Source organism: Epinephelus moara, chromosome 18 (genome assembly GCF_006386435.1).
Source record: "Epinephelus moara isolate mb chromosome 18, YSFRI_EMoa_1.0, whole genome shotgun sequence".
In the NCBI taxonomy this organism is placed as follows: domain Eukaryota; kingdom Metazoa; phylum Chordata; class Actinopteri; order Perciformes; family Serranidae; genus Epinephelus; species Epinephelus moara.
The window spans coordinates 26456236-26481621 of NC_065523.1; the positions used below are offsets into that span (position 1 = coordinate 26456236).

General features: G+C 41.1%; 4 protein-coding genes across 4 annotated transcripts; 2 read left to right on the plus strand and 2 right to left on the minus strand.

The window, feature by feature from the left end:
• Nucleotides 1–47: 47 nt before the first annotated feature.
• gga3b (golgi associated, gamma adaptin ear containing, ARF binding protein 3b) lies at nucleotides 48–11307 on the minus strand. Its single transcript, XM_050068363.1, has 17 exons — nucleotides 11090–11307; nucleotides 10505–10589; nucleotides 10352–10427; nucleotides 10173–10271; nucleotides 9150–9273; nucleotides 8963–9066; nucleotides 8610–8690; nucleotides 8364–8501; nucleotides 6933–7014; nucleotides 6723–6848; nucleotides 6358–6606; nucleotides 5243–5325; nucleotides 5007–5146; nucleotides 4583–4866; nucleotides 4328–4497; nucleotides 3149–3259; nucleotides 48–3067 (listed from the first exon to the last, which is right to left on the minus strand). The coding sequence occupies exons 1-17, from the start codon at nucleotides 11127–11129 to the stop codon at nucleotides 2957–2959; spliced, it is 2103 nt and encodes a 700-aa protein (XP_049924320.1). The 5' UTR covers nucleotides 11130–11307; the 3' UTR covers nucleotides 48–2956.
• An 18-nt stretch (nucleotides 11308–11325) lies between these two features.
• On the plus strand, nucleotides 11326–13761 carry mrps7 (mitochondrial ribosomal protein S7). Its single transcript, XM_050068366.1, has 5 exons — nucleotides 11326–11415; nucleotides 12601–12792; nucleotides 12880–12943; nucleotides 13024–13191; nucleotides 13284–13761. The coding sequence occupies exons 1-5, from the start codon at nucleotides 11372–11374 to the stop codon at nucleotides 13503–13505; spliced, it is 690 nt and encodes a 229-aa protein (XP_049924323.1). The 5' UTR covers nucleotides 11326–11371; the 3' UTR covers nucleotides 13506–13761.
• A 1-nt stretch (nucleotide 13762) lies between these two features.
• On the minus strand, nucleotides 13763–20044 carry mif4gdb (MIF4G domain containing b). Its single transcript, XM_050068367.1, has 6 exons — nucleotides 19911–20044; nucleotides 18807–18926; nucleotides 18325–18434; nucleotides 17866–18021; nucleotides 17312–17404; nucleotides 13763–16288 (listed from the first exon to the last, which is right to left on the minus strand). The coding sequence occupies exons 2-6, from the start codon at nucleotides 18883–18885 to the stop codon at nucleotides 16061–16063; spliced, it is 666 nt and encodes a 221-aa protein (XP_049924324.1). The 5' UTR covers nucleotides 18886–18926; nucleotides 19911–20044; the 3' UTR covers nucleotides 13763–16060.
• An 871-nt stretch (nucleotides 20045–20915) lies between these two features.
• On the plus strand, nucleotides 20916–24717 carry slc25a19 (solute carrier family 25 member 19). The gene is made up of 7 exons (XM_050068805.1): nucleotides 20916–21053; nucleotides 21535–21695; nucleotides 21835–21990; nucleotides 22069–22239; nucleotides 23355–23535; nucleotides 23629–23759; nucleotides 23848–24717. The coding sequence occupies exons 2-7, from the start codon at nucleotides 21564–21566 to the stop codon at nucleotides 24061–24063; spliced, it is 987 nt and encodes a 328-aa protein (XP_049924762.1). The 5' UTR covers nucleotides 20916–21053; nucleotides 21535–21563; the 3' UTR covers nucleotides 24064–24717.
• The last annotated feature ends 669 nt before the right edge of the window (nucleotides 24718–25386 follow it).

Genomic DNA, 25386 nt, shown 5'->3' on the forward strand with positions numbered 1-25386 from the left:
GTAAAAATCGTTGAATCATCTCCGAACATCAGACATCCATTGAAAGAAATATTTATTTTCATTTAGCGAACAAATGGCACATCATACAGTATGTACAAACCTAACACTCTCCCAAAATCTACACGTCACGTGTTCACATAACTTGTCATACAACACACAATAGGTACATTACACACTATGTACATTAAACACACACTTCCTCTGTACATCCCACATGACGAGCTGAGGACTGCCAGAGAAGGGACCCTAAAGGCGGATCGCGAAGACTGATTTATGAAAATGTACTCACAGCACAGTTCCACTCTGTCCCACTGCTGAACACACACGCCTGGTGATGTGTTTCCCTTTCAAGCCACCAAAATTTTAAATTCAGATGTTCCAGTTCACATTTTCTAGGTTCAGTGATGCACTGAAATACTATAACAGAACAGGAAATAATAAATATGACAGAAATACTCCCAATACTGACACTGGTAGAAACATCTTTAAATACAGAACAGAAATATGAACTCACTGCTAAAATCAAGACTGAAATGAAATCACCTTTCATTTAATTTCAAAAGATAAAAGTAATAATCACAGAAAGCAAAACCAGAGTTTGACTCAGTCGGCTCGAGTTATAACGACATATTTATAATTATAATTGAACCATCTTAAGTGGAGCTGGTTTCCTTTACAGCATTAAATTAAATAGTATTGGTCCAGTAATCTAAAACAGGGCGACATTAAAGGTAAACTCTGGTATGTTTGAACTTGGATCCTATGTTCCTATGTCTAAGTGACTAATGGAGACAACAACCACGGCAGCCACAAACAGGCTGCAGTTTAATCCCTACAGGCAATTGTGCACCGTCAACTAAAAGTTCTTGTTTTTGCCACTGACAGGCTCAGATTATTATTATTTTTATGCGTCTGACACATTATTTAAAGGATCCTACAGAGAAATACAACATTTGTCTTTACCTTTCGCTTGATCTGGTCTGTTAATGTGTGTATCCAAATGTTAAACTAAAATCTTGCAGACTTTTCCACATAGGTCCATATCAGTATTAAATCAAATAAATACAAAGACAGCAACAGACGTCATTGCAGTCCACAAGTCTACAGTCATTACAACACATACAGACATTTGTTCCAATGTTTCCAAAAACAAGGAGTACGTTGTTTCACTCTGCGTGGGCTCAGTATAATTACATTTTTTGAATCACTTAATCGACACATACATTCATTCATTCAATTCCTCAGCACAGCATAAAGGGTGGGAACATTGCTCGCCACAAACGTAACTTGCACTTGTTCGCCTTGGGAGCTTGAGCAGGATTCTTAATGCATCATTAAAAAGACTTTTAACATAATCTGTACACATGTAAAATTTACAAGCCAGCATTCCAGCTTGTGCACAGAGTTTACAACACTGGCGCTACACATCATCACCATCACATAGGTCATTTGCCTCTGTTCCTCCTTGGTTTGAGCAATTATGATAACACTCTTTTTAGGGTTAAACTTAATGCCATACTGCCCACACCATGAGCTGAGCAGACTGAGCAGTTGCTGTGAGCCAGCACTATAAGGAGACAGGGCGACTAAGTCATCAGCATACATCAGATGGTTAAGACTGCCCCCCACAATACATCCAGTCCTACACTCTTAAATTTTTAGAAATCAGGTAAATACTCAGCCAAAACTAATATTATTGTTTAACTGGATAAAATGATCATAAATATAACCAACGAAAAAAGTGCCCAAGTATTTAATTACAATGACAGAGAAGTGTACAGCCTCTGTGATGTTACTATCGTCAATATAAAATGCTAGAATCAACAAAAATAACAACATCAGAGCTGTCCAGGCTCTGGTGAGCTCACTGAACGGCATATGTTTTATCTCCATGGTAATGGATATATGAGTAAGAGGGTCAAAGTTCAGGAAGAAGTATGTCCTGATTGTGTGCATACACATGCAACAGTACGTACTTTTTAAGGGCACCCTTGGTTACACACACTGACAAACAGACCAGTGAAAGGTAAGGAAAAACATTCAGTTTCTCTGTGGGGTCCTATTCGTAATGTTAGACACTTAAAATACTCTGAGCCTGTCAGTGGCAAAACAAGCACTTTTAATGGATGTAAACTGACGGTGCATAATTGCCTGCAGAGGTTACATTGCAGCCTGTTTTGCCGCTGTGGCCAGAGGACTCTCTCTCAATAGTGGAACAATTTAAGTCAGTTGTCTCCATTAGTCACTTACATGAAAAAAACCCATGAGAAAATAGGGTCCAGGTGGAAAAATACACAAGTTTCCTATTTATTATGTCAAAAACCTACAGTAATTTTTGCTTAACGGATGAATTTTCCAGTGTAACTCCATCCTACCACATCTACCTGATCCCATTTTCAAATTCTGAATATATTCAAGTATGTTTTCTGTGGGTCGACAAAGTGCTCTTCCAGAGAATAAATAAATAAAACCACAAGTGTTGTATCGTAGGCTCCGTTAATTTGAGGTTAGTATCTTTTAAAATATTCTTTATATGCTGCAATCCATCACGTCAGTCGGGTTGAGCTCTAATGCATCGATAATTTACAGTACATTCGAGTCTGTTATGTTCACCCTGGGGAAGATCCATTAAAATATTTATCTCGATGCCATCGACCTGTAAACACCACAGCCGCCTGTACGGCCAGTGTACGTCTTTAGTTTGTTAGCTATCTGCACAAAAGTATACAAGCACTGTATAAATACAACTGGTGTGTCTGCTGTTAGCTTCTCAAAGCCAGTGGCCAAATAAATGAAGTACTATAAGGAATGTGAAGCTGAAAGCTGGAGTGCAGCTCAATCTCCCCACCTCCCCTGTCTTTCTCTCTGGGATGGATGTGAAAACACACACATAAGTATCCCTTCATGGAGTACGAACCGGTCTGTCCCTGCCGAGTGATAGCAGGCGCGCATGCTTCTATAGGTGACCCCACGTCTCTGGTGGGGGGAACTGGTCGACCTCTCCGACCTCGTTGCACAGGTGGTCTCCGAGTGTGAAAGCCAGCTTGTAGCGCAGACGCACCTTGTCCTGTGAACACACACAGATCTTTCAGCATTATCGGCATCACTATCAAAGTCATTTGTGTATTTACATCCTTAAGTTCCTTACCTTTGTGGGGTTGGCCAGCAGCATGATCTGGGTGATGGAGGCTGGAGGTAGGATAGGGTTAAATGGTGCCAGTTCTGTTCCTGATGGAGGCTGCAGCTTCACCTTCATTGACTGGTGGAGGATGACAGGAGTCAGTGCTGTGTTTTCCTCATTTATTAAAGGGTAACTTCAGTATTTTTCAAAATGGACCCTTTTTTCTACTAATGTTTTTGTGTCTAAGTCACTAATTAAGACAACGATTTTTGAAATTGGTCCAGTTTTTATCAGGGAGCTGCAACAGTCATCAATTTACGTCCACTTAAAGTGCTCGTTTTTGCCACTGACAGGCTCTGACTATTTTGCTAAGTGTCTGACATCATTATGGAAAGGCTCCCTACAGAGATAGACGATTTGTTCAAGAGTAAGATCCTTTTTGTTATCGCCATCGCCAAACCCACCAGACCCCATTCAAAAAAACAGTAATTTTAGCATGTATAGAGCCAGCATATTTTCACATCTAACTGGCCGAATTAAGGGTTTACTTCAACCAGACCAGAGTTGGAAATTGTTGGCACAGTGAAAAGACGAACCAAGACGGCTTCTGGGAGTTTTATTTTGTTTCTATTCACTTTGAATGAAGTGTGTTTTACGATAATAAAATTACTGTTTTTTTAAATGGAGTCTGGTGGGTTTGGCGATAGCCATTTTGGGGCTGTTTCTGGTTAAACAAAAGGGATCGTACTCTTTAAAAAAAAAGATCCATCTCTGTAGGGATCCTCTCCATAATGTTGTCAGACACTTAGCAATAACAATCTGATCTATCAATTAATGGATGTAAATTGATGGTGCACAGTTGCCCAGCCTGTTTCAGGGCTGCCAGCTTCAGCGCTCTCGCTCATTACCGGACCAAGTTCAAACACTGCTGTCTCCATTAGTCACTTAAGACACAAAAACATGGGGAAATAGGGTCCACCAGCTACTCTTAAAGGACAAATTCACATTTTTCAAGACTTTCTTTGTGTTTCCATGCCGTGGGTGGCCGAGCAAAAGGTTAAATTCACACTGAAAAGAATGTAACTCTGGAAGACATCATGTGATCTGACTATCTTGGACTGCTCAAGCCTCCTATCAGCTGTGGCTTGACATGAAACATAGCAAATTAAAGACCATATGAATGAACAGAGGAATAAACGTCGCTACCTTGGGCACAGCAGCTTGCAGTACCACACTGTGAACAAGCAGGGGCGCTGTATTGAGCATGGACACCACCATTACCAACACGTCGGGCCTGCCGGGGGGGCAGTCAGATGCAAAGTTGAGGAGCATGCGGACACCGTCTTTATCGTAGGCTGTCACAGGCAGAACTTTACCTGAGGACAGACAGGACACAGCCAATCAGGAACAAGCAGACATGAGCTATCCATTAGTTACGCCCCTCATTCCTGCTGTCCTTACTCGGTCTGATGGCTTCCAGAGGGACGTAAACATTGCTCAGGGAGATGTCTGTGGCTCTGGCCGGGCTGCCTTGGAGAGGAGGGTGGCAGGGGGACAGAGAGCGGAATAGCGGGCTGCCCGGGGCTGAGCCCAGACCCTGGGCCTTGACGTGGGTCAGAGCAGGAGAGCCGGGCATTGTACTCTGGAGAAGAGAGGGTGAGGAGGGAGAGCCTTGCCCGGGTACGAGGGGAGGTGCTGCTGCAGGCATCCCAAAGCCTCCTCTAACAGTCATCTGGCTGGATAAACTGAAAATCATATTTGATAGATCACTATAAGACCTTAAAGTACTGTATATACAAAATAAATCACCAAACTGGTTAATATGTCCACAAACAAGGGCCAATCCTGTGGAAATATACTGCGAGTGGAGAGACAAACACTGTACCTCTTGTGATCTGAAAAGCCCATCATGGCCAGGTCCTGCAGGTTCTGGAGGCTGTGTGTGGCAGCAGCTGGTTCAGCTGGAGGCACCACTGCACCTGAACAAGCTATAGTGCCAAACATGTCCACACCTGAAGCTGGAGCCTGTGGAGGAGATGTGGAGACAGGAGTTAACTTACTCCCTCCAATCACACACTGACTAACAAGCTGAGGTTTGGTTCACGTTGCTCAGAGATGTACCTGCAAGGAAGTCCACTGATTGGACAGTTCGTTCAGCATGGGTTTTGACTGGCTGCTCAGGGAGGTAGGAGGGTCGTTCAGACCTGAGAGAAGGTGCAGACATTTGTATCGTCAAAAGCAAGAAAGTATTTCTATATTTTTATGTGTATATTTAACTTATTTTAACTTTTTTTTTTTTTTTTTTTCTCTTTAATCCCGGAACCCAGATTTTCTTTTGAGGATTCGTTTGAAGGTTGATACCACTCTCATATCTGTCTATTAAATATAAGGCTACAGCTAGGAGATGGTTAGCTTAGCTTAGCCTAAATACTGGAAGCCAAGGAAAATGGAGCTCTAAGCTAATTCAGAGCTGGATACAGATCTCAACATGGAGGCGGCTGAGCCTGCCTGTAATCCATACAAAAACCGGAATGCAAAAACAATTCCATCAATTCAGAGGGCGATACGCTGCTGGGAGCAGTTGCCAGGCAACCAGCGGAGACTTCAGGAAGTTACTGCTCTGGATTTTAAAAAAAGTAAAACATTAAAAACTTTTCTTTCTCTTTTTTTTTCAGGGAGCTTTAGGGTGTTTTTACATATGGTCCTTTTTAAACAAACCGAACTCAGTCCTCTTAAAGTGAACCAAAAAGTGGACCAACAGAAACGGGACTCAGTTCTTTTGTGTTCACATTGTCAGTTCATTTGAAAAAGGACTCAGTTCTCTTTCTGTTCACACTATAGCCTATATATAATATAAACTGATGTAGTTTTGTTTGTACTTTGATGTGGCACTGCAGTGTGGTTATGAAGCCCCTCACTTTCAGATGAACTTAAAATTAAAACCAATTAAAACCACCTACTCAGGTGGACCGAGTTCAGTTTGCTTCAGAGAGGTCTGAGTTCTCTTGGAGTGTTCACATATGAGCAAAAAATGCTGAGTCACAGCTCTGAGTCATTCTAGAGGGCTGTAAAGGACCAAGTGTGAAAACACTCTTAAAGATGCTGGTGGTGATGCTGCTGTTTCCCCTGGTCATCCACGCCCCGCCTGCAGTGGCTCTACACCCTCCCAGGGGGGCCCGCCCCACAGTTTGAGACCCACTGCTTTAACTCAGTGCGTCACAGTGGGGATACACTACCTAGAGACAGCAGCTCGTCGTCAAGCAGAGAGAGTGCAGTGGAAGCCTTGTCGAGGGGGGGGTGACTTGGGCTGCTGCTCTGACTGCCATGGGAGCCGGCCAAGCGTTTGGGAGGAGGCGGCAGGACAGGGATGGGGGAAGCTGTTAGAGTGGTGGGGACAAGATCTGAGGTCTGGAAGGGAGGGGCTGCAGGTTGAGGAGGGCTCGGAGTGTCGAGGCCGGCGAGATCGATCAGCGTGTCTGTGGTCTCTGTTGAAATGAGATTGATTGCAGCAGCTGGATTAATTACACAGCGGCAGGATATCTAGAGCACAAAGCACTCACAATTAAATGTAAAATGTTCCTGATTATAAAATGCCTCTTACCACTCTCACTATGACCAGTTGTCGATCGAGGCTCTTCGCTGTCGCCGTTGATGGGCTGCCCCTCAACTATCTTCTTGTAAGAGTTGATGACCCTGGAGAGGTCGTCGCTGGCCTGCAGGATGTCACCTGAGGAGTCAAACATTACAGATTACACACAATGATCAAGAAGTCAAGACGGGGCTTCTTCAGATGAGAAAATACCAAACAAACCTAAACTGGTGTCATTGTCCTCTGTCTCAGTGGCCATTTTGAAAGCAGCACGTCTCAGCTTGTCACACCGCTCGTACAGTTCCTGAGAGGAAAAACAAAGACGGCACTGTGAAGATTAAATGAGGCTGTGACACCAGCTGGTGCTGGAATCTCTGTAGTTAGTTAAGACAGTTTATCGGTGTACACATCACAATGCAAACACATAAAATACACTGAGAAAAATATAAAAGCAACACTTTTGTTTTTACAACTGGCCACACAAATGCAGACCATGTGTAACCACGGCAGCTCCACATCTGGCGTCTTCCCTTCAAAACCCTGAATCATCATAATCTCCTAGCTGCCTTTGATGCATTATTGCAAATGACACTGACGGAAGAAGAGAAAATGAGCTGTGTGCCAGATGAACTTTCTCAGGATGACAGAGTTGATTGTGTGATTTCAAACAAGTATGAGACACTAGTACAAAATCAAAATGGAGAGACATCTGGTAAAGTTGTTTTTCTCTCTGCTGTTATTTATATAGACTAAATCCAAATGTCCGAACTTCAACGCACTTGCAGAATTTGAGGGTGTGTTCCCGGGAAGGCTGCAAGTGCTGAGGGCTGTCCAAAGCCACAATTCAAGAGGCCTCAGGTGGACTTTCTGCAGACTTCCAGAGTTCGCTCAGGCTGCAGTCTTCACCAGACTCACTGATTTAGATACCCATAATTCACTGCAACATGGATGTGACAGTGTGCTGACTCACGGACTTTACGTGTCCACAGTTCACACTTCACAGTACGTATGACTTAAGTCTGAGTGGGCTCAGTTTGCAAGTCCAGAGCACAAACTGTATATAAATGTGGTAGCAATCACTTCTCCCCAAAAGTGAAGCCAGAGCATCTCCATTGCCCCCTGGTGGCTGGCTGCAGCACAGGTCATAAAGCCAGCTCTCTCCATGTTAGCAGACGGGATATGGCCCAACTAAAAACTCAAAGTGCATGTCAAATAAATTTTTCCTAAAGATGGTTTCTGCCATTTTAGGTATTTCTAATCATGTTGATGTTTGTTCAAGTGTGAATTTTCTTCCAAGTTTGGTTTATATTAGCTATTTCGATGCTATAAAAAGGGGATGTGACATCATTACTGACAGCTGTGTGTGCCAACTAGTGTCCCCGCGATCAATGGTGTCTTCGCGACTGGTTGGATGGGTGTATAAGTGGGAACTCGACACTGCAGAGGTCGCTAATGCACAAACTCTGGCTCCAAATGACGTCGCCAGAGCAAGATGGCAGCAGCCGTATCCGGGATATTGTGGCTTCATTTTTGTACAGTGTGAGGAAATCTTCATGTACAGTCATTGGTTCACAGGGTGGACATTTGGACTCAGCTATAGTTTACCATCTAAAATGTGTGTGTGTGTGTGTGTGTTTGTGCATGGGTACACACCTTAATGATATCCTTGTCTGATTCAGTGGAGCTGTCTTTGTTGTAGTGGGACAGCATCTCCGTCAGCAGCTTCACATTGATGTTCACCTCCTCCAGTGTGTTTATACGCTTTGTGACCTTCTGCACTCGAGCCTCATCCTGACAAAACAACGAGACACAATGTTACTGTAGACTACTTTAATGACTTAATGTCATGAGTCCCTGTAGTACCTCGTGGGGCAAGAAAATATTCGATACAGCTCTTACCTCTTTCACCATGTTTTTGATCAATCTGTTGGCTTCCTGGAGGTCCTCTGGATTTTTACTGCGGAGAAGCTCAGCAAGCAGCTAAACACACAAACACACACACACTTAAACACATACAACTGTGTGTACTGTACTGTCATTTACTAATAATTGGACAGCCCATGTTTTAACCTAGAACAAATGATTCTGCTTAACTTTTGGCGATGCTGCCCTTCATTTCTTGGGAATGTCTTTAATCAAGAGCCAAACATGAATCATTCAGAGAGGAGCCATGTTGTCTTTCCCTATTTTCCTGAGTTACTTCACATTTAATCAGCCTGTTTGAGTTTAACATTACAAAACACATCTCTCACCTTGCCCATGTCCTCATTGTCAAACACTGGATGTTTAGGTCGTGTCGGAGGCGAGGGGATCAGAGTCCGGTCCAGAGGTAACTCCGGGTCATGTGTCACGAGGCCTGGTGGAGAGAGTGAGCATTATAATAAGGTGTCTTTTCAAACGCATTATGTTAATCGTGCCATCTGAGTGATCTCTACACACCTTGTCGTCTCAGCGTCTGGTAGGCTTCACCGATCTTGGTTTCATTTGGAAAAGCCACCGTCCAGCTGTACAGCATCTCAACTATCTTCGTCTTCACCTTCTCAGGTGCGCTCTCACCCATGTACTGGAAACAAAGAGTGATTTAAAAGTAGCTGGATGGGTAGGACACACAGTCTGCATACTTTTAATGTAAACACTTGTTTCTGCTCCCATTTTTCACAGGTTTAAGTTGAAGATTTAGGACTTTTTATGCACTCAATTGATTGTCTCAAATTTTGGTCACAAATTTGTTTAAATTCTTGTTAGTGAGCACTTCTTTTCCAAGATAATCCATCCACCTGACAGCAGCATTACCACACAGGTGTGCCTTGGGATGGTCACAATTAAAGGGCCACGCTAAAATGTGCAGTTTGATCACACAACACAATGCCACGTTTTGACAGAGCGTGCTATTGGCATGCTGACTGCATCCACCAGAGCTGTTGCCCCTGACCTGAATGTTCATCACTACCATAAGATGTCTCCAATGTTGTTTCCCTGAATTTCATAGTACATCTTACCGACTTAGCAACTGCACAAGTCAGTTATGATGACAAAATGCTGTCAGGTCAAGACCCTGGTGAGGAAGATAAGTATATAGATATGTTTCTCTGTGCTGGTTTCTGATGGTTTGTGCAGCAATTCATCAGCTGTGCAAACAGATTTTTAGGGAAATGATAATTCAGTTCATGGGGAACAGCTCTGGTGGACATTCCTGCCATCAGCATGCACACTTCCTTAAAATCTCACGACATCTGTGTCACTGTATTGTGTGATCAAGCTGCACATTTCGGAGTGGCCTTTTATTGTGAGCAGCCAAAGACACACCTGTGTAGTAATGAAGCTGTTCAATCAGCATCTTGATATGCAGCACCTGGCAGGTGGATGCCGCTCACTAACACTGATTTTAACAAATCTGTGACCAAATATTGAGAAAATTATATCTGTTGAGTGCATGAATAAAGTCTTTTTGAGGCTGCTCACCTTTGGAGACACGACTTTAATCAGCTCATTCAAAAATCTGTATTTTCCAACTTCATTATGAAACCTTCTCCCGCAGTTCTTCATGCACGCCTCCAATACCTGCACACAAAGCCGTTAAGATGAAGTAAAAGTAAAGAGGAAAGGGGAGCTTGGTGACATTTAGATGAGTCATTCCTTACTGTCAGAGCCTGGAGAGCCTCCCATTCTTGTGGCGAGTGGATTTTGTGGACGAGCAGAGTCACAGCGATCTGAGGACTGCAAGAAGAAATACAAGATGAGATAATGATAATGATTTTTAAAAAGAGGAGGTTGCAAATATAGGACAGACGTACCCTTCTAGCTCCTTGTTGACCTGATCACAGAAGCCTATGATGTACTCCCAGTCCTCCTGTCTGTTTGTAGGATGGGTGGCTTTATCTGTCCAAGAAAGGCATTATGTACATCAGTATACACACCACATCCTACTGGGAGCATGGCTCCCTGTGAGTCTTGTGATCAACATAACAAAGCAGCAATTGTTATCCTTCTTCCACTTTGTAATTGCTGATGTGGTGTTCATTGTGTCAGCAGTGCTGCTCATTCATCATTCAGACCAATCTGTTTTCTGCCCAACAGCTGCAAGTATTAAACCTTACTGAGGCACAACTATCTGCACAGCTTCTCTGAACAATCACAGAGCTGTCAGTGGCAAATGTGAGCCAGACAGGGTTTAATAAAGCTCTCCACCCATCCTGCTAATGATGCACACAGTCGCCTGTCAGCCAGGACCCTCTGTTAGCTCCCTGTAGCAGCTGCAAAGCGGCTATCAGCGGGCTAACAGCTTCCGTACTAACGGATTTACCGCCCTATCACCCGCAGCAATGTATCTAGCTAATTAGCCACATTATTTAATTCATAAAACGGGATTAATCACTCACTGAGCCAAGATTCAAGCGACTCCCCTTCCTGGTACGCCATAGCACTATAAACATCGCGTGATGTCACCAGCGTGTGCGCGAGAGTCCAAAATTATTGATCGGAATTATTAAAAAAAAAATATATCTACCATTTTAGAAATAAACTAATATAAAATTACGCGTCGGTTTTGAATTAAAAATCAGCAGAATGAAACTGAATTTGAATTCGTTTTTCATGTTTTTTGCGAAGGCACCTGCAGGAGGTACTAAGCTGGGGTCCTAACTGACACTCACATTTTCAAGATGGCTGCCTCCATCTCAGGATTATTAAAACCTTGGACACCAAGGTAATTATCGTTTTATAAAGATACAGACATTTAACAGGTGTTGTTAGCTGTTTATTGAATGTTACTGCGCTGTTAACGTATTTTTCCTGCAATTGAGAATTAAAACAATAAGGTAAATTACGTGGTTGCATCGCGAGCTAGCTCTAATGTTAAATATATGCAATTAAACTATTATCTTCATTTTTGATCCGCTAATGTCATTAAAGTCAAGCTTTATTAATCACTTAATTAATAATTTAATCTAAAAATTGTCTAAAAGTGACACTTCCGTCCTCTAAGAGTGTCTTCAATGTGGCTACAATTATTTTCCATCGTCGATATATGTCAACTACTTTTTTTTAGTTGTTTAATCTATGAAATGTTTTTTAGCAATAAAATAAACCTAAAGTTATTAAATTTTCAATTATATTAAACTTGAGAACAGCAGCAAATTCATATGAATAAAATTGAATAAATAAATAAATAAATAATTAAAAATAAAAAGGTTGGAAACTTTTTATTTGACTCCTTATTTGATTGACAATACAGTTAAAAATAATTTTTTTTTTTTTTTTTTAAACAATTAACCTCCTGAATATTTTCTCAATCAGTTTTTCAATTATTTGGTTTCTAAAATAGTAGAAATGCTCATCAAAATTTCCTGGAGTCCAGTCTGAAATTGCCTTTTCTGTCTGATGGTAACAGTCCAGACCTGACAGAAATTTATGTCACTATAATTTAAAAAAAAAATAAATCCAAATTTGACAGTTAACAGCCAGTGAATCTTAAGCAATGTATGATCACACAATACGTTTTTCAATTTCCAGGGATATAAAACCATGTATGAGGCTTGGAATATTTTTTTATTTTATTGATTATAAATTTATATATCTACTAGACAGAATTAAATTAATTATGTGCTGCAATTTACTTTTGTCTGTCAGCAATAGTCCAGACCCGGAAAAAAAAAATTGAATTTACTATGATAAAACTGCAAATACGACAGTTTACAGTCGGTGAATTTTTGGCACTTGATGATCACCACTTAATTGTTGCTGATTCCTTATCTCTAGATGAACTAATCGATTAATTGTTTCAGCTCTCATTCAGACAAGTGCTGATTTTGAAATGGATCTTCTGTCCTCACACACACACACACAAACTAATCTGTGCAACTCTGCTCTCTCATGTGTCCTTTGTTCGCAGCGTGTTCCTGGTGAGGTGGAGCAGATACAACCCGTACTACCTTGAGCCAGAGGTCAGGAAGGAAGCTTATACCACACCTGAGGCAGAGCTGAGTGCTGAGGAGAAGGAGCAGCGGGAGCTCAAAGCGCTCAGGCCCATCAAGGCGGCGACCAATTCAGTCAGCAGCTCGGTTTTCAACGATCCAGTCATCAGGTACAACAGAGACATCACTGCGGGAAGGTGTTAAGTCACAGCTGTGCATCTGAGAGCTCATGTCAAGTGATCATTTTTGTCTTTCAGTAAATTCATCAACATGATTATGACAGATGGAAACAAGGTTTTGGCCAAAGAGATCATGGCACAGGTAAAAGAGGAAACACTGACTCAAAGTTGTTGTTGGTCTAATAGGATATGAGTTATCATAATTTGTCTCTCTGCGTCCAGACCCTGGAGAGCATAAAGAGGAAACAGGTGGAGAAATACCACAAAGCTCCGGAGGGACAGAAGGAGGAGATCGAGTGTAACCCCTACGCCATTTTTCACCAGGCTCTGGAGAACTGTAAGCCCGTCGTTGGGCTGGCCAGCATTCAGAAAGGTGGAAAGTACTACCAGGTGAGTGATGAGGCACATCAGCGCGTTGTTGAGCTTGTGCCAACAAAAAATAAACTTATATTGAATTCTGTTTGGTCCTCATCTCCACCCAGGTGCCCATCCCTCTTACGGAAAAAAGACGTCGCTTCCTCGTCATGAAATGGATGATCACAGAGTGCAGAGAGAACAGACATCGACGCATGCACATGTATGAAAAACTCTCCCAGGAACTGCTGGCAGCATCTGAGATGGAGGGCAACGTTATCAAGAAGAAGTTTGAGCTGCACAAGATGGCCGAAGCCAACAGAGCCTACGCTCACTACCGTTGGTGGTAGAAAGACACCGCGCAGGAGGACTGAAACTCAAATGTTTCAAAGACTGGACAGACGTGTTGGCCACAGAGGGTCACAGAGGATTCTGTAAGCGCTTCTGTAAATCATGAACGCCACAATTTTCCTTTGGTGGAAGGAGCACACTGTAAAAAGTGCTGTGGGACAACTGAAATGTGAAGTCACTTTTTTGTATTGAGAAATATTGTGTACAATGTACAGTCGTGCTTGATTGAACACACAATAAAACACATAAAGCTGAGTTAAGGAAAAACTTCCAAGATTTATTAGAACAAATAAATCTGCATCAAATGTACAACCCAACCATAAAAAATGGAACTGAGTGATGTAAAAATGTCACAACAGTGTAATAAAATATATAAACAGATATTGCAGTCAGAACTGTGCCCTGTCTTTAAGGGACTGTGAGTGTCTACAGCAGTCAGACCTAATTTAACTCTTTAGGATCAATTTAAAACACCGTCAAACCTATTTAGCCTCAGTTTGTTTCATCTACCTGGTCTGAAGGTGGCGATAAATACAAGGCTTGTACGGAAATGTTAAAACACAACTAGAAAAAAGGATTTTGGGAAATATGATACAAATATCCTGAATCCTTTTAATTAAATGCTTTGCTAATATTGAGGATTCTTTCTCTGAACTGATCAGAGGGTGATGTCTCTGCCAAATTTATATTAAAGGGGAAGTTTGGTATTTTTTAACCAGGACTCTATTTTAACATACTTTTGTGTCAAAGTGATGAATGGAAACAAACCCACCAGACTCCATCTAAATAAACAGTAATCTTATTGTGGTGAAACACAATTTATTGTGCCTGTTTTACCGCTGCTTGCATCATCACTGTCACTCAATACTGAACCAATTTGAAAATCATTATTCCCATTAGTCACTTAGACACAAGAAATATGTTCCAGGTTTAAAAACACCAGACTTACCCTTTACACTTTGCTTATTTACATATAATTACAGGTACAACTTTTCAAAATAATGTCAAAGAGATGTAACATTTTCACCACATGACATTTGTCTCCTATGCTTGTGTCTGTCTGAATCCAAGGCACAGCTCTGGTTGAGCCGTCACTGAGCATCAACAAAGGTAACAACAGACTCCAACGAAAAACTGAGCTCAGCTACATGCTGTGGTGTAGCTGGTGCTGGTGGTGCTGAATTCAGAGGAAAAATATGTCTCCATGCGCTTTAAACTCCTGGCTGACCTGCACATATGTGAAGGGAGGATAGATACCTGCTCCTCCAGCAGTGTTGGATGATAACTCGGAACATTTACTCAACTAATTTTAAGGGTATTATTGTACTGTTTCACTCCACTACATTCATTTGATGACTTCAGTTACTGATTAAAAATACAAAATATGCTCAACAAATAAATGATGTTTCAGTAACTATTTATACACTGTCTGTGGTATTGCTGCCTTTACTTAAGTGAATGATCCGAGCACTTCTTCCGCCACTGTCCTCTGGCGACTTATCAAATTAAGAGCTTAGGCTTTGTCAAGAAGTTCTGGATGATGCTGTTGTTGTGTTGGCACGAGTTGTTTAACAAATGACACTTGTGAATCCAGAAATGTTTTAAATATCTGACTCATTTATCTGCAGAAACACAGCTTTAATATGAACTGCAGCCAATCTGTTGGTCTTCTATGTTTAAGTGGAGCTGCAACAAATGAAATTAAATAAAAGAAGGTCCCTGAATTAAGACACGACGCTTCATCTGACAGAACGGCCTCACGTAACGACACATAACAAAACAGTAACACAGGAATCCTACAGGACAAATTAGGCAGAAAATTCCTCTGAACTGCATTTCAAACCTTTTGTAAAATGTCAATACTACGCAAAAGATACTAAACTAAGTTATTAAACTATTTGATTTTCTATTAAATTTGGTCACACAACAATAAAAAGTAAAGCAACGACCAAATCAGCTTGCATCTGACTGGAATGTCTCTTCCAAGTCCTTTGGATTGTTAAAAATAATAATAATAAGTTGGACTTTGAAATGTTTTCTCAATACAGGAATGCCTGTAAGATTAATAAAAAAACATAAAAAATATCAAACTCTAAAACCAAGTGTACCTGAATGTGGCTAAACCTCGTTAACTTCACTTCAACACCTTGTGAACTATTGCACATTCCACATCCACGGCACCAAGTCTCAGGAATATTATCAAACGCAGGGAACAATCCAGCGAAATCAAAAGTCTTTTTACAGTTTATGAACCTCTGTCGTCACAGAACCCTCCTCTGTTTTCCTGGAAGATGTCCTGTCCTTCATGAAACTGCTGGTTTTATAATCAGTGGTGCCCAGGGTTTCCCACAGTGAGCCTCGACTAACATCAGAAGAACTTAATACACTTTAATAAAAATCATTTTAAGCTTTAAGGGCAGCGCCGGCCGCTGCTCCCACTTACCAGCTTTCTGGGGGAAACCCTGGTGACTACACAGAGGTATCCGAGGTGCTCTGAAGGTTGGCTAACGCACCTGCACAACAGCTGCTCAGCACCCGTGTCCTTGGGACAATCCTAGTCAGCGATTTCACTGTAGTAGTACTTGTGGGCGGTGCTGCTGAGCATCCAACCGCCGGCCCTGAACTCCAGGATCTCCAGCAGCAGCAGACGGGCCATGGAGGTGAGGCCCTCCTGGAGCAGGAAGCCGTCCCGCAGCAGGAAGAACAGCTCGTCCATTCGCGGGCTGTTCACCTTCTCCAGCTGCTCCCCGATGCGGTGAAGCTGCAGCACCAGGCAGTCCACCTGCAGCGGGATGTGGAGGACACGTCAGTGAGTTGGTTTCTTTTTGGCAATATTATAAGGAATAATAATAATATTTATATTACTGATTGTATTGAAAATGGTGTCTAATCTTTTTACCCATTAATAATAAATCAAAATCAAAGATATTTTCAACAGAATATTCTGGAAAAATGTTTGCAATATTACATGTTTTGCATTTACGGTCATTCATATTTCTCTTGTAATCTTTTTGTCAGGGCTAATGGTATTTTGCAAGGTTTAACAGTAATGATTGCCAGGTTGCCGTCTGCAGCAGAGAGCGAGCTGAAGAGTACGGCTGAAGTAGTTCAGCCACATAAGACGGAGCCTGACTGTGTAATGCTCTGTGAGTAACAATGAGAATTTTGAACAGGATCCTGAACTCATCATGGAGCCAGTGAGGGGATCTTAGTATAGGGGTAATATGAGAGCGCGCCTGTTTGATCTAGTTAGTCTAGTTAGACAGCAAAGCAAATCAAGCGTGATGGGATGAAAAGTTCAACTAACCTGTCTACATCACAAATAAAAGTGCAAATTGATTCACCTGACAAAAAAAAATTGTTCTGTTACTGTAATAAAGCAAAGGGTGATGATGTTTTGTACACTTGGTATCTATGGTGACATGACACGATGAAGGCAAGATAGCCGAAAACATTTGTGAATAAAGCATTGTGTGCTGGAGAAGAGTTGGGCAACGTGTTTTAATTTTGAAGGCTTACACTGAAGCTCACACTGATCTGCAACTCGCTGTGTGTGCACGCTCATGTAAGACATGAGGAATATTGCTACCATTGCCCCTAAAGCAAGGCTCCAGCCTGGGAAATCAGAAACTCCCAAGTACTTTCAGTGGGAAAAATTTCCCTATCTATCTTTTAATTTTGGTAAAGATTGCAACTATTGCAGCCACAATATATGAAAAAATATGGACTTGTTCTCAGATATAACATATTGTAAAAGAGTTTAATAAAACAACAAAAAGGGAAACAACTACACATTGTGTCTCACCTCCTCTTCATTCATCAGAGCATCTGGTTGGGCCAGCCTGATCAGACAGTCGTACACAGGATGGACCAGGGCCACCATCGGCATGTTGTTCACCTAAAGGCCAAGATAAACACAGAGAGCGCTTACAGCTGACTGTTGTCAAAGTTCAGGTAACTTAAGTCCCTGACTAAAACTACTCTTTCCCACAAGTGAAAAATGAGCACTTACTGTCACCTGTGCAAAAGGACAATGGCCATTATCAAGGGTGAAACCTGAGTCACTGTGAAAGTGAACTGCAGCCACACCTTCCACGCTTATTTTCCCACCACTGACATATTAAACACTCATGTTACCACACTATATAAGCAAGACGTTGCAGCAACAAGACAGGCATCTGTAGTGTTTTCCATCTGCTACATTAAACACAAGATGTAATCAAAGGCATCAGAAGGTGACAGCTAAAAGGAAATACATCCAAGCCATTTTGCAGATGCTTTGATCCTGACTTATTTAAACATGCCGCTCTGTAATCATGATCACAACATGATAACATGATGACTTCTGAAACATCTTACTTTGAGGTAGTCGAAGACGTTGCAGATGAACGAGACGTAGCACACCCACTCCTGCAGCGAACGCCCCCTCGTCTCCTCGCGGTTCTTGAACTCCTGCTGGAGGCGGTTCAGCAAGTTCCTCCTGAACACGTTTCCGTTGTTCTGCTTCGCCTCGGCCTGCGCGAGGTGACCGAGAGAGGACAGAGTGAAGGTGGAGTGCGGACAAAAAGACAGGAAGCATATCAGTGTAGGTAAGCTGGCTTAAGAGCCTCCTGTTGCTGGAGTGTAAACTACCAGTTAGGCATTAATAAAATAAGAGGATTAAGAATTTGGTTAAAGAGACTCAATCAGATGTTTAAGTCCTGCTCTGGTTTCTTAAGCCCTTTGGTCTCAATACTGCTCAGTGTCTCGAACAAAGAATGTGGACGACAACTACTGTGGAGTGGACAAACAGCACATCAAACTGTGAACAGTACAGACCTGCACAATGGTGTAGCAGATGCGACCGGCCTCTTTGCTGAACACCTGGTCCTTTAGAGACTGATCCACGATGATACTGGACACCTTCTCCAGGTTCACTGAACTTGGATCTGAAAGAAAGGAAACTGCATTAAATACAAAGGAGACAGAGGTGTCACACATACAGCCCCACCAAAGGGTCCAATCCAGTCCACTAGATGACTAGACTAAGGGGTGCCAGGTTTTCCACCCTGACAAGAGTATATCTTTTTGACATGACAATGAATACTTACTGTCAAACAGCAGCTTCAGTTCTAAAGACATCTACAGAGTGTACTTGTAATTCTTTACTCACAAAAAAAAGGGGAAATATTGGAGCTGATGGTACCTATAGGTTATTGTGCGATGGCCCATCTGAGATCAAATTGGGCTGTGTGTGACCCATGAACTAAAATGAGTTTGACATCATTCACACGGACTTAAGAAGACAGTAACATGCCAACCTTTCAAGGCTGTTTTCAGCAACATCTGTGTGTCCAGGTCAAACGACTGGATCCTGTAGTCGTCGGTCGTGTTTTCCATTTCACAAGGTGGCACCCAAATTACACCTGAGAGCTGTCACGCTGTGAAGATCAGACAGTAACTTAGTTTAGTGTATTTGCACACACATGTATAGAAAATACAGGAAGACGAACATTGTGCAGTAGAGATTAGAAGCTAAAAATGGCTTATGAACAACAATCATACATAAAAATAAAGGATAAAAATGAAGATTGCATAACTGAATAAAAGTAAAGCATAGTCTTTGCAAGTACAGATGTTTTTTGAATAACGATAATGTAGATGGTGACAGTAGAGATGGAAGAAGGCTGTTCCAAACTGCATTTCAGAGGAGTGAAAATGTAGCTGGTGTTTTCAACAGTAATGCAAGCTTATCACACACACACACACACACACACACACAAACACACACACAGTGGGTCTGTTTGAAGCCTGGGCACCAAATACATCACAGACTGAGACAGCAGAACAATTTGCGTGACAACAATAACCCACAGAATCCTGTGCTGTCATCAAACTGGCTGCTGCCCACAGCTCATTCACTGAGGGATCGCAGGGATTAGATGGGCAACCTCGGGTCACCCACAGGGTCACGCAACACCTCAAATCAACACATTCAACACGACCACGAAGTTGTCTTTTAAAGTATAAAGCATTTTGATACCTTCATATGAGCCACGCGCCCGTTACAAGTAGCTTACACTATGGTACGTTAACGTTACTGGGCGTTACACCTAACGTTAGCTTAATATCTATAAGGAAACGTTACTCAGGTTTATGTCTTGGTTAGCAAAAGCAAATGTGTTAACAGTTTAGCTGTCTTGCTGTAAAAACATTCACATTAACAGTCAGTGAGTTAGCTAGCTTGTGTGCTTCTGCCCAACTGTAGAAATCAACCGTTAAGACGAGTTAGCGTCAAGTTTTACACCTACCCGTTAACCTACATTTACGTAACTGCCGCCCCGCAAAAACAAATAAACAGGTTAACGTTAACTATATATCAAGTTGACAGAAAAACAAACAAACACACGGAATTTGTTACTTACATTTTTAAGTTAATATGCTGAATTTCACGCCAATTCTTCACATCTAAGCTGCTCATAACACCCCGGTAGATGTAAGCAGACGTTACGCTACGTAGCCTTACAAAGGTGCAGTAACGCGACAAGATGAGTCCCTGCCTCTCTTCATACACTTCGCCAGAAAATAACCACGAATCGTCCGTAACGTCACTATTCTTGTATTCACAAGGTCTATCTGCACTTCTTACTTATTATTTACTCCTGCTTTATTAACTATACTTACTTATTATTATTATTATTATTATTATTGTCCACGTCGATTTTAGAAGTCTTTTGAAAGTGTACACAGGAAAATTTTACCTGTCCTGCTGCACAATGTTTATTTCTGTTACTGGTTTTACGCCACTTTAAGTTCATGTGTATAAAATAATACATTAAATTAAAAAATAAAATCAAGGAATGTGAAAAAAAAAACAAAAACAAAACGAAAAGAACCCGAACCCGAAAATTAACTAGTTTGGAATAGGTTAGCTGAGGTTAAAATAAATAAATAAATAAATAAAATTAATTAAATAAATGATAAAAATAAAAATAAATATAATATAAATATAATTAAATTCTTTAATAATAAAGTAAGAAACAGGAAGTTCCATTACAAATTCAATTTAAGAAAATGTAATGGCATTACCTTAAATTAGAGGAAGAGTGTGTGAAGCATTGAATTGTTATTTGTTCTAGTTGTGCACTTTTCACTACGTGGTCTTTATGTCTCGTATATTGCCCCTGTGAAGCACTGTGACTTATGTCTGCGAAAAGCAATATATAAATAAATTTTACTTACGTACTTTACTTTCATCATGTACATTTAAATTAACATCTTAGCTTTACACCAGCAACTCAAGAGATCTAAAATAATTGCTCTTTTTGCAGTGCAAAAACTTACAGCATTTCCCTCTGCATGCTTTTAATACGGTACTTGCGTGATTGCGTGATTCATCTTGTCGCGATATTTCGTCTTTGAAAGGTGGAGTTCTCGCTCTCTGACCCGGAAGTAATGATAACAATTTGTTGCGTGCAGTGTATTTTTGTCCCGTTAATTTTGAGGAGGACGTAACAGGGTTCAGTACTGTACCTGTGGTTGTATTCATGAAGGACTTTTACCAGAAGGTGAGTTTCTGTTTATGTTTGTCACCGCTGCAGCATGTGCTTTGTGTTGCTGTTGTTGTTAGCTTAGCTTAGCTAGCCAGCCACCCAAGGTCCAACTGCATGTCCTCTACAGTACACACTGTGACTGGTACTTTATGTGGTCCTCTGACCACACTGCATGTTGTCAATATGTTTTATTATATTATTTTATATTATTGTAGTCTCAACAGTTTTAATTGCTCTATATATTGACACTATGTGCCATAAACTTCTGCACAAACTCTGTAGAAAACATGTTAATGACTGAAGTTCTTGATAATGTGGGCTTCACTTTTTCACTTTGTGTTTTGTGGTGTCATATAAAATTGAGCTAACAGGACACCACAGATTAATACAAGCCAGATCCAGTCCATAAATCCAGTAGTGTAGTTGAGTAAAATCTTACTTACTTTAATTGAGCTTACATTAGAAAAGATGAATGATGTGTAATCTCTGTTTGCAGTGTTAACAGGAACCTGAAGCAGTGGAGACATGGTAGGCTATGACTCCGGGGCTCAGGCTGCAGCCCTCTCCCCAGAGGACGCAGCCCTGGCTGGGTCAGCTGCTGGGTTCATCACCCGCGCCCTCATCAGCCCCCTTGACGTGCTTAAGATCAGGTTTCAGGTAATGAAAGAAAGCTCAGTGAGGGTTCATGCTGACCTTTAGGATATTTGTGTCAAAGCAAAATACAGGAATGTGCCAGGTCATAACATAGATTTAAAGCACGTGTATCATCACTTGTCTGTATTTCTTTTCCCCATAGTTGCAGATTGAGCGTGTGTCATCAAAGAAGCCTGAGGGGAAGTATCAGGGATTATTTCAGGCATCCCGCTGCATCTATTCAGAGGAGGGACTCTCTGCTTTCTGGAAGGGCCACGTCCCCGCACAGCTCCTCTCCATCACCTTCGGGGCTGTCCAGGTAAAGTTGTAAACTATCTGGATAACAAGACTACCTATATTTACATGATTTACTTAAATGTGTATGTGTGCTTTGCAGTTTGCCAGTTTTCAGTTTCTGACAGAGGTGGTCCACAAGATGACGCAGTATGACAGCCAGACAGCAGGAGTCCACTTTATATGTGGTGGTTTGTCAGCCTGCTCCGCTACAGTGGTCTGCCAGCCTCTGGACACACTGCGGACACGCTTTGCAGCTCAGGGAGAAACCAAGGTAGAACGTTTTAACAGTAGTCAAGGATTTCCTGTGTCAACTCATAGCTGTATATTTTTTATGGATTTGACAAGTTGTTTTTATTGGAAAAACAGTCAGCTACCAAAAAAGACCGTAGAAACTATTAAAGGAATCTGGGATCTGGGCTACTGTAGAAACATGGCAGACTCTGTGGAAGAGGACCTCCTCTGTATGTAGATGTAAATAGTTTCATGTGATTATAAACTAATACAACCAGTCATGAATATTATAATCCACCTCTGCCAATATATTCCCCTGAATCCTGCACACTGGACCTTTAAGTTCAACAAACAAAAGACTGGAATATTTTCTCTTGCCTGCTAGCCGAGGTAGCTCGGAAACTCATTGGCTCATAATAAGAAAGTATCAATTTTAGCAAATATTGAACTAAATAAATGTATAATGTTTAATTAGTTAACTTTTTAAAACTTGAGCAAATTGGCTTGATTTCTTTTAAAATCATGGGAAGAAGATTAGCAATGAAAGAAGAAATTACTCCCAAAAATTTGCAAGAAATTAGTAAAAGAGAAAATTAAAAACAAGAAAATTATTTTTTTTAAAAAGAAGAAATTTAAGTTAAAAACAAACAAATAAGGAAATGACCTGGAAAGAGTGCTTAAAAAGTATTATAATTCTATAACGTAGTTTAAATTTAAATATAATAATAGTAATTATTATTAATAAAGTTTTTCCCTATTTTTTTTTCTTTTTCCGTTTTTATGATGTCTCAATCTATTATTATTATTATTATTATTATTATTATTATTATTATTATTATTATTATTATTTTCATTTATTCATTTACTTTTTTTTTTTGTAATTTCTGGGACGTCTCGTTGCCTTTTTTCCCATGTTTTTGAAAAATTATCGCTACTTACGAAAGGCGTCTAAAAGCAGCACAGGAACAGAGATGTCACTCCAGGTTTTAAAGTATTAATCCATCCATCCATTTTCTGCTGCATATCTAGGCCCTGTTAATTCAATTAACTATATATTAAGGAACTGTTGTTGTTTACTGCTGAGAAGAATTGTCAAATCAAAAAAGGGATATAATTTGCTTACCTTGGGATTTAACTTTGTAAACCTCCTCTCAGGTGTATAGGAACCTGCGTCACGCTGTGTCTACAATGTGCCGCTCAGAAGGAGTGCTGACATTTTACCGCGGCCTGTCTCCAACGCTGTTGGCAGTGTTTCCATACGCCGGGCTGCAGTTCTTCTTCTACAATGTCTTTAAGAAACTGTTGACTCCATCATCCAAAGGTGGAAGCTGGAGAGGTCAGTTGAGATTGTTGTATTTATATGACATCACATTAAGCAGCTCGTACATGAAGTATTCACAGCTTATGACTGTTTATGTCTGCCTTCAAGGGCACCTGGGAAGCATGGTCTGTGGCAGTGGAGCCGGGATGATCAGCAAAACGATGACATACCCCTTTGACCTGTTCAAGAAGAGGCTGCAGGTCGGGGGCTTTGAGGCCGCCAGAGTTCACTTTGGACAGGTAAGCTCTTCTACAGCATGTCTCACATGTTTGGCGCCCACATTTTGAGTCTTACGTTAAAGTATCGTCTCCTGTTTGTCATACGCAGGTGCGGAGTTACAGAGGCCTGGTGGACTGTATGGTTCAAATAGCCAAAGAGGAAGGCGTCCGCGGCTTCTTCAAAGGCCTCTCGCCCAGCCTTGTGAAGGCGGCGCTGTCAACAGGCTTCACCTTTTTTTGGTATGAAGTTTCCCTAAATGTCATGCGTAACATGAAGGAGAGACGGAGAACAAACAGCCTCACCAAAGAGCTGAAGGAAAGATAGTGAAGGGAAAAACAATCGCACAATCACGCACATCCCAAACGGACTCCTGCCTTCTTCTTCTTCTTCTTCTTCTTCTTCTTCTTCTTCTTCTCTAGCACTAACATTTATCATCCGGGTCGATGTTTGGTGGTGGTTTTTCATTGTGTTTACATCTAAGAACGGGAAAACATAACTTCATTTTATTTGTGTTTGTGCTGTTGTCACCTTGTGTTGTACAAGCTTTTATTTTATTTTTTGAACATGTATTTAATATTTTAGCCTGGGTGTCTGAGGGATGCTGACGCTTGCTTTTAAAGGATACATGTCATTATAACATTCTATGGTAGAATGTGAACTTTGCACATTTTAAGCTCTGACTTTTATTGACGAGTCACGACTCTGCTGTTGTTGACTCACATTTTCTCGACACTTCGTCATTAACTTTTGACGAGAAGTATTCAGCGAAATTTGGTTTGATTGTGTGGTTGTTAGCATTTAGACAAAAACATGAACACTCATGTAATATTTATTTTATTATGTACTGTGGTAACCAAAACAGCATCCTGTTGACTGGAGGCCAAAGTACTGAGTTTAACTTTTCAAAGTGGCTGGAGTTTTGCCGACATGTCTGTCCAACGCTGTAACTTTCAGGTCATTGTTTTTAAAATAAAAGTTTTTATAAAAACTGCTTGGTTCGTTGAGAAGAGGATACATGAACATTTGTAAATCACCATAAACAGCTGATAGATTAATACTGCCATGTGTGGATACTAGGGTCTCTTAAAAGTAATAATGTAGTGTAACGACAATTCTGTCAGAAATCAGGCAACTGTTAAAAATGTTTCAGCATACAACAAATTATTGACTATACAGTAGTATTCTCGATGTCATCTTCCAGCTTGTTGTTGCTAAGTGACTATATGGGACTATGGGAGAAAGGTAACTTCCGACACTATTTATTGCAGTGCAGAAAACGGCATATTAAGATCATTTTCTTCACAACGTCAACATGCCGAAGAGCTGCTAGGCGACTGGCTGTACAACTTACAAGACTAGACATCCATCCATCCTTTTTCTCCGAAAGAAGGACGCAGTCTCTGGTGAAATTCAGACGGATCCTTGACATTGGAACAGTCCTACGGCGGGGTTCGATGATGTAGCCTCCTTGAAATTCGGCCATTTGAGGATCCTTCCTTGACTTTGAGAAACACCCTGCGTCATAATTTATGACAGAGGGATTACACCTGTACTAGTCTTTACAGTGTTTTTTTTTGTGGGGGGGAATCCTGTATAGTATATCTTTACGTAAAGGAAATAACACAAGATGATGTCATGTAAAAAGTG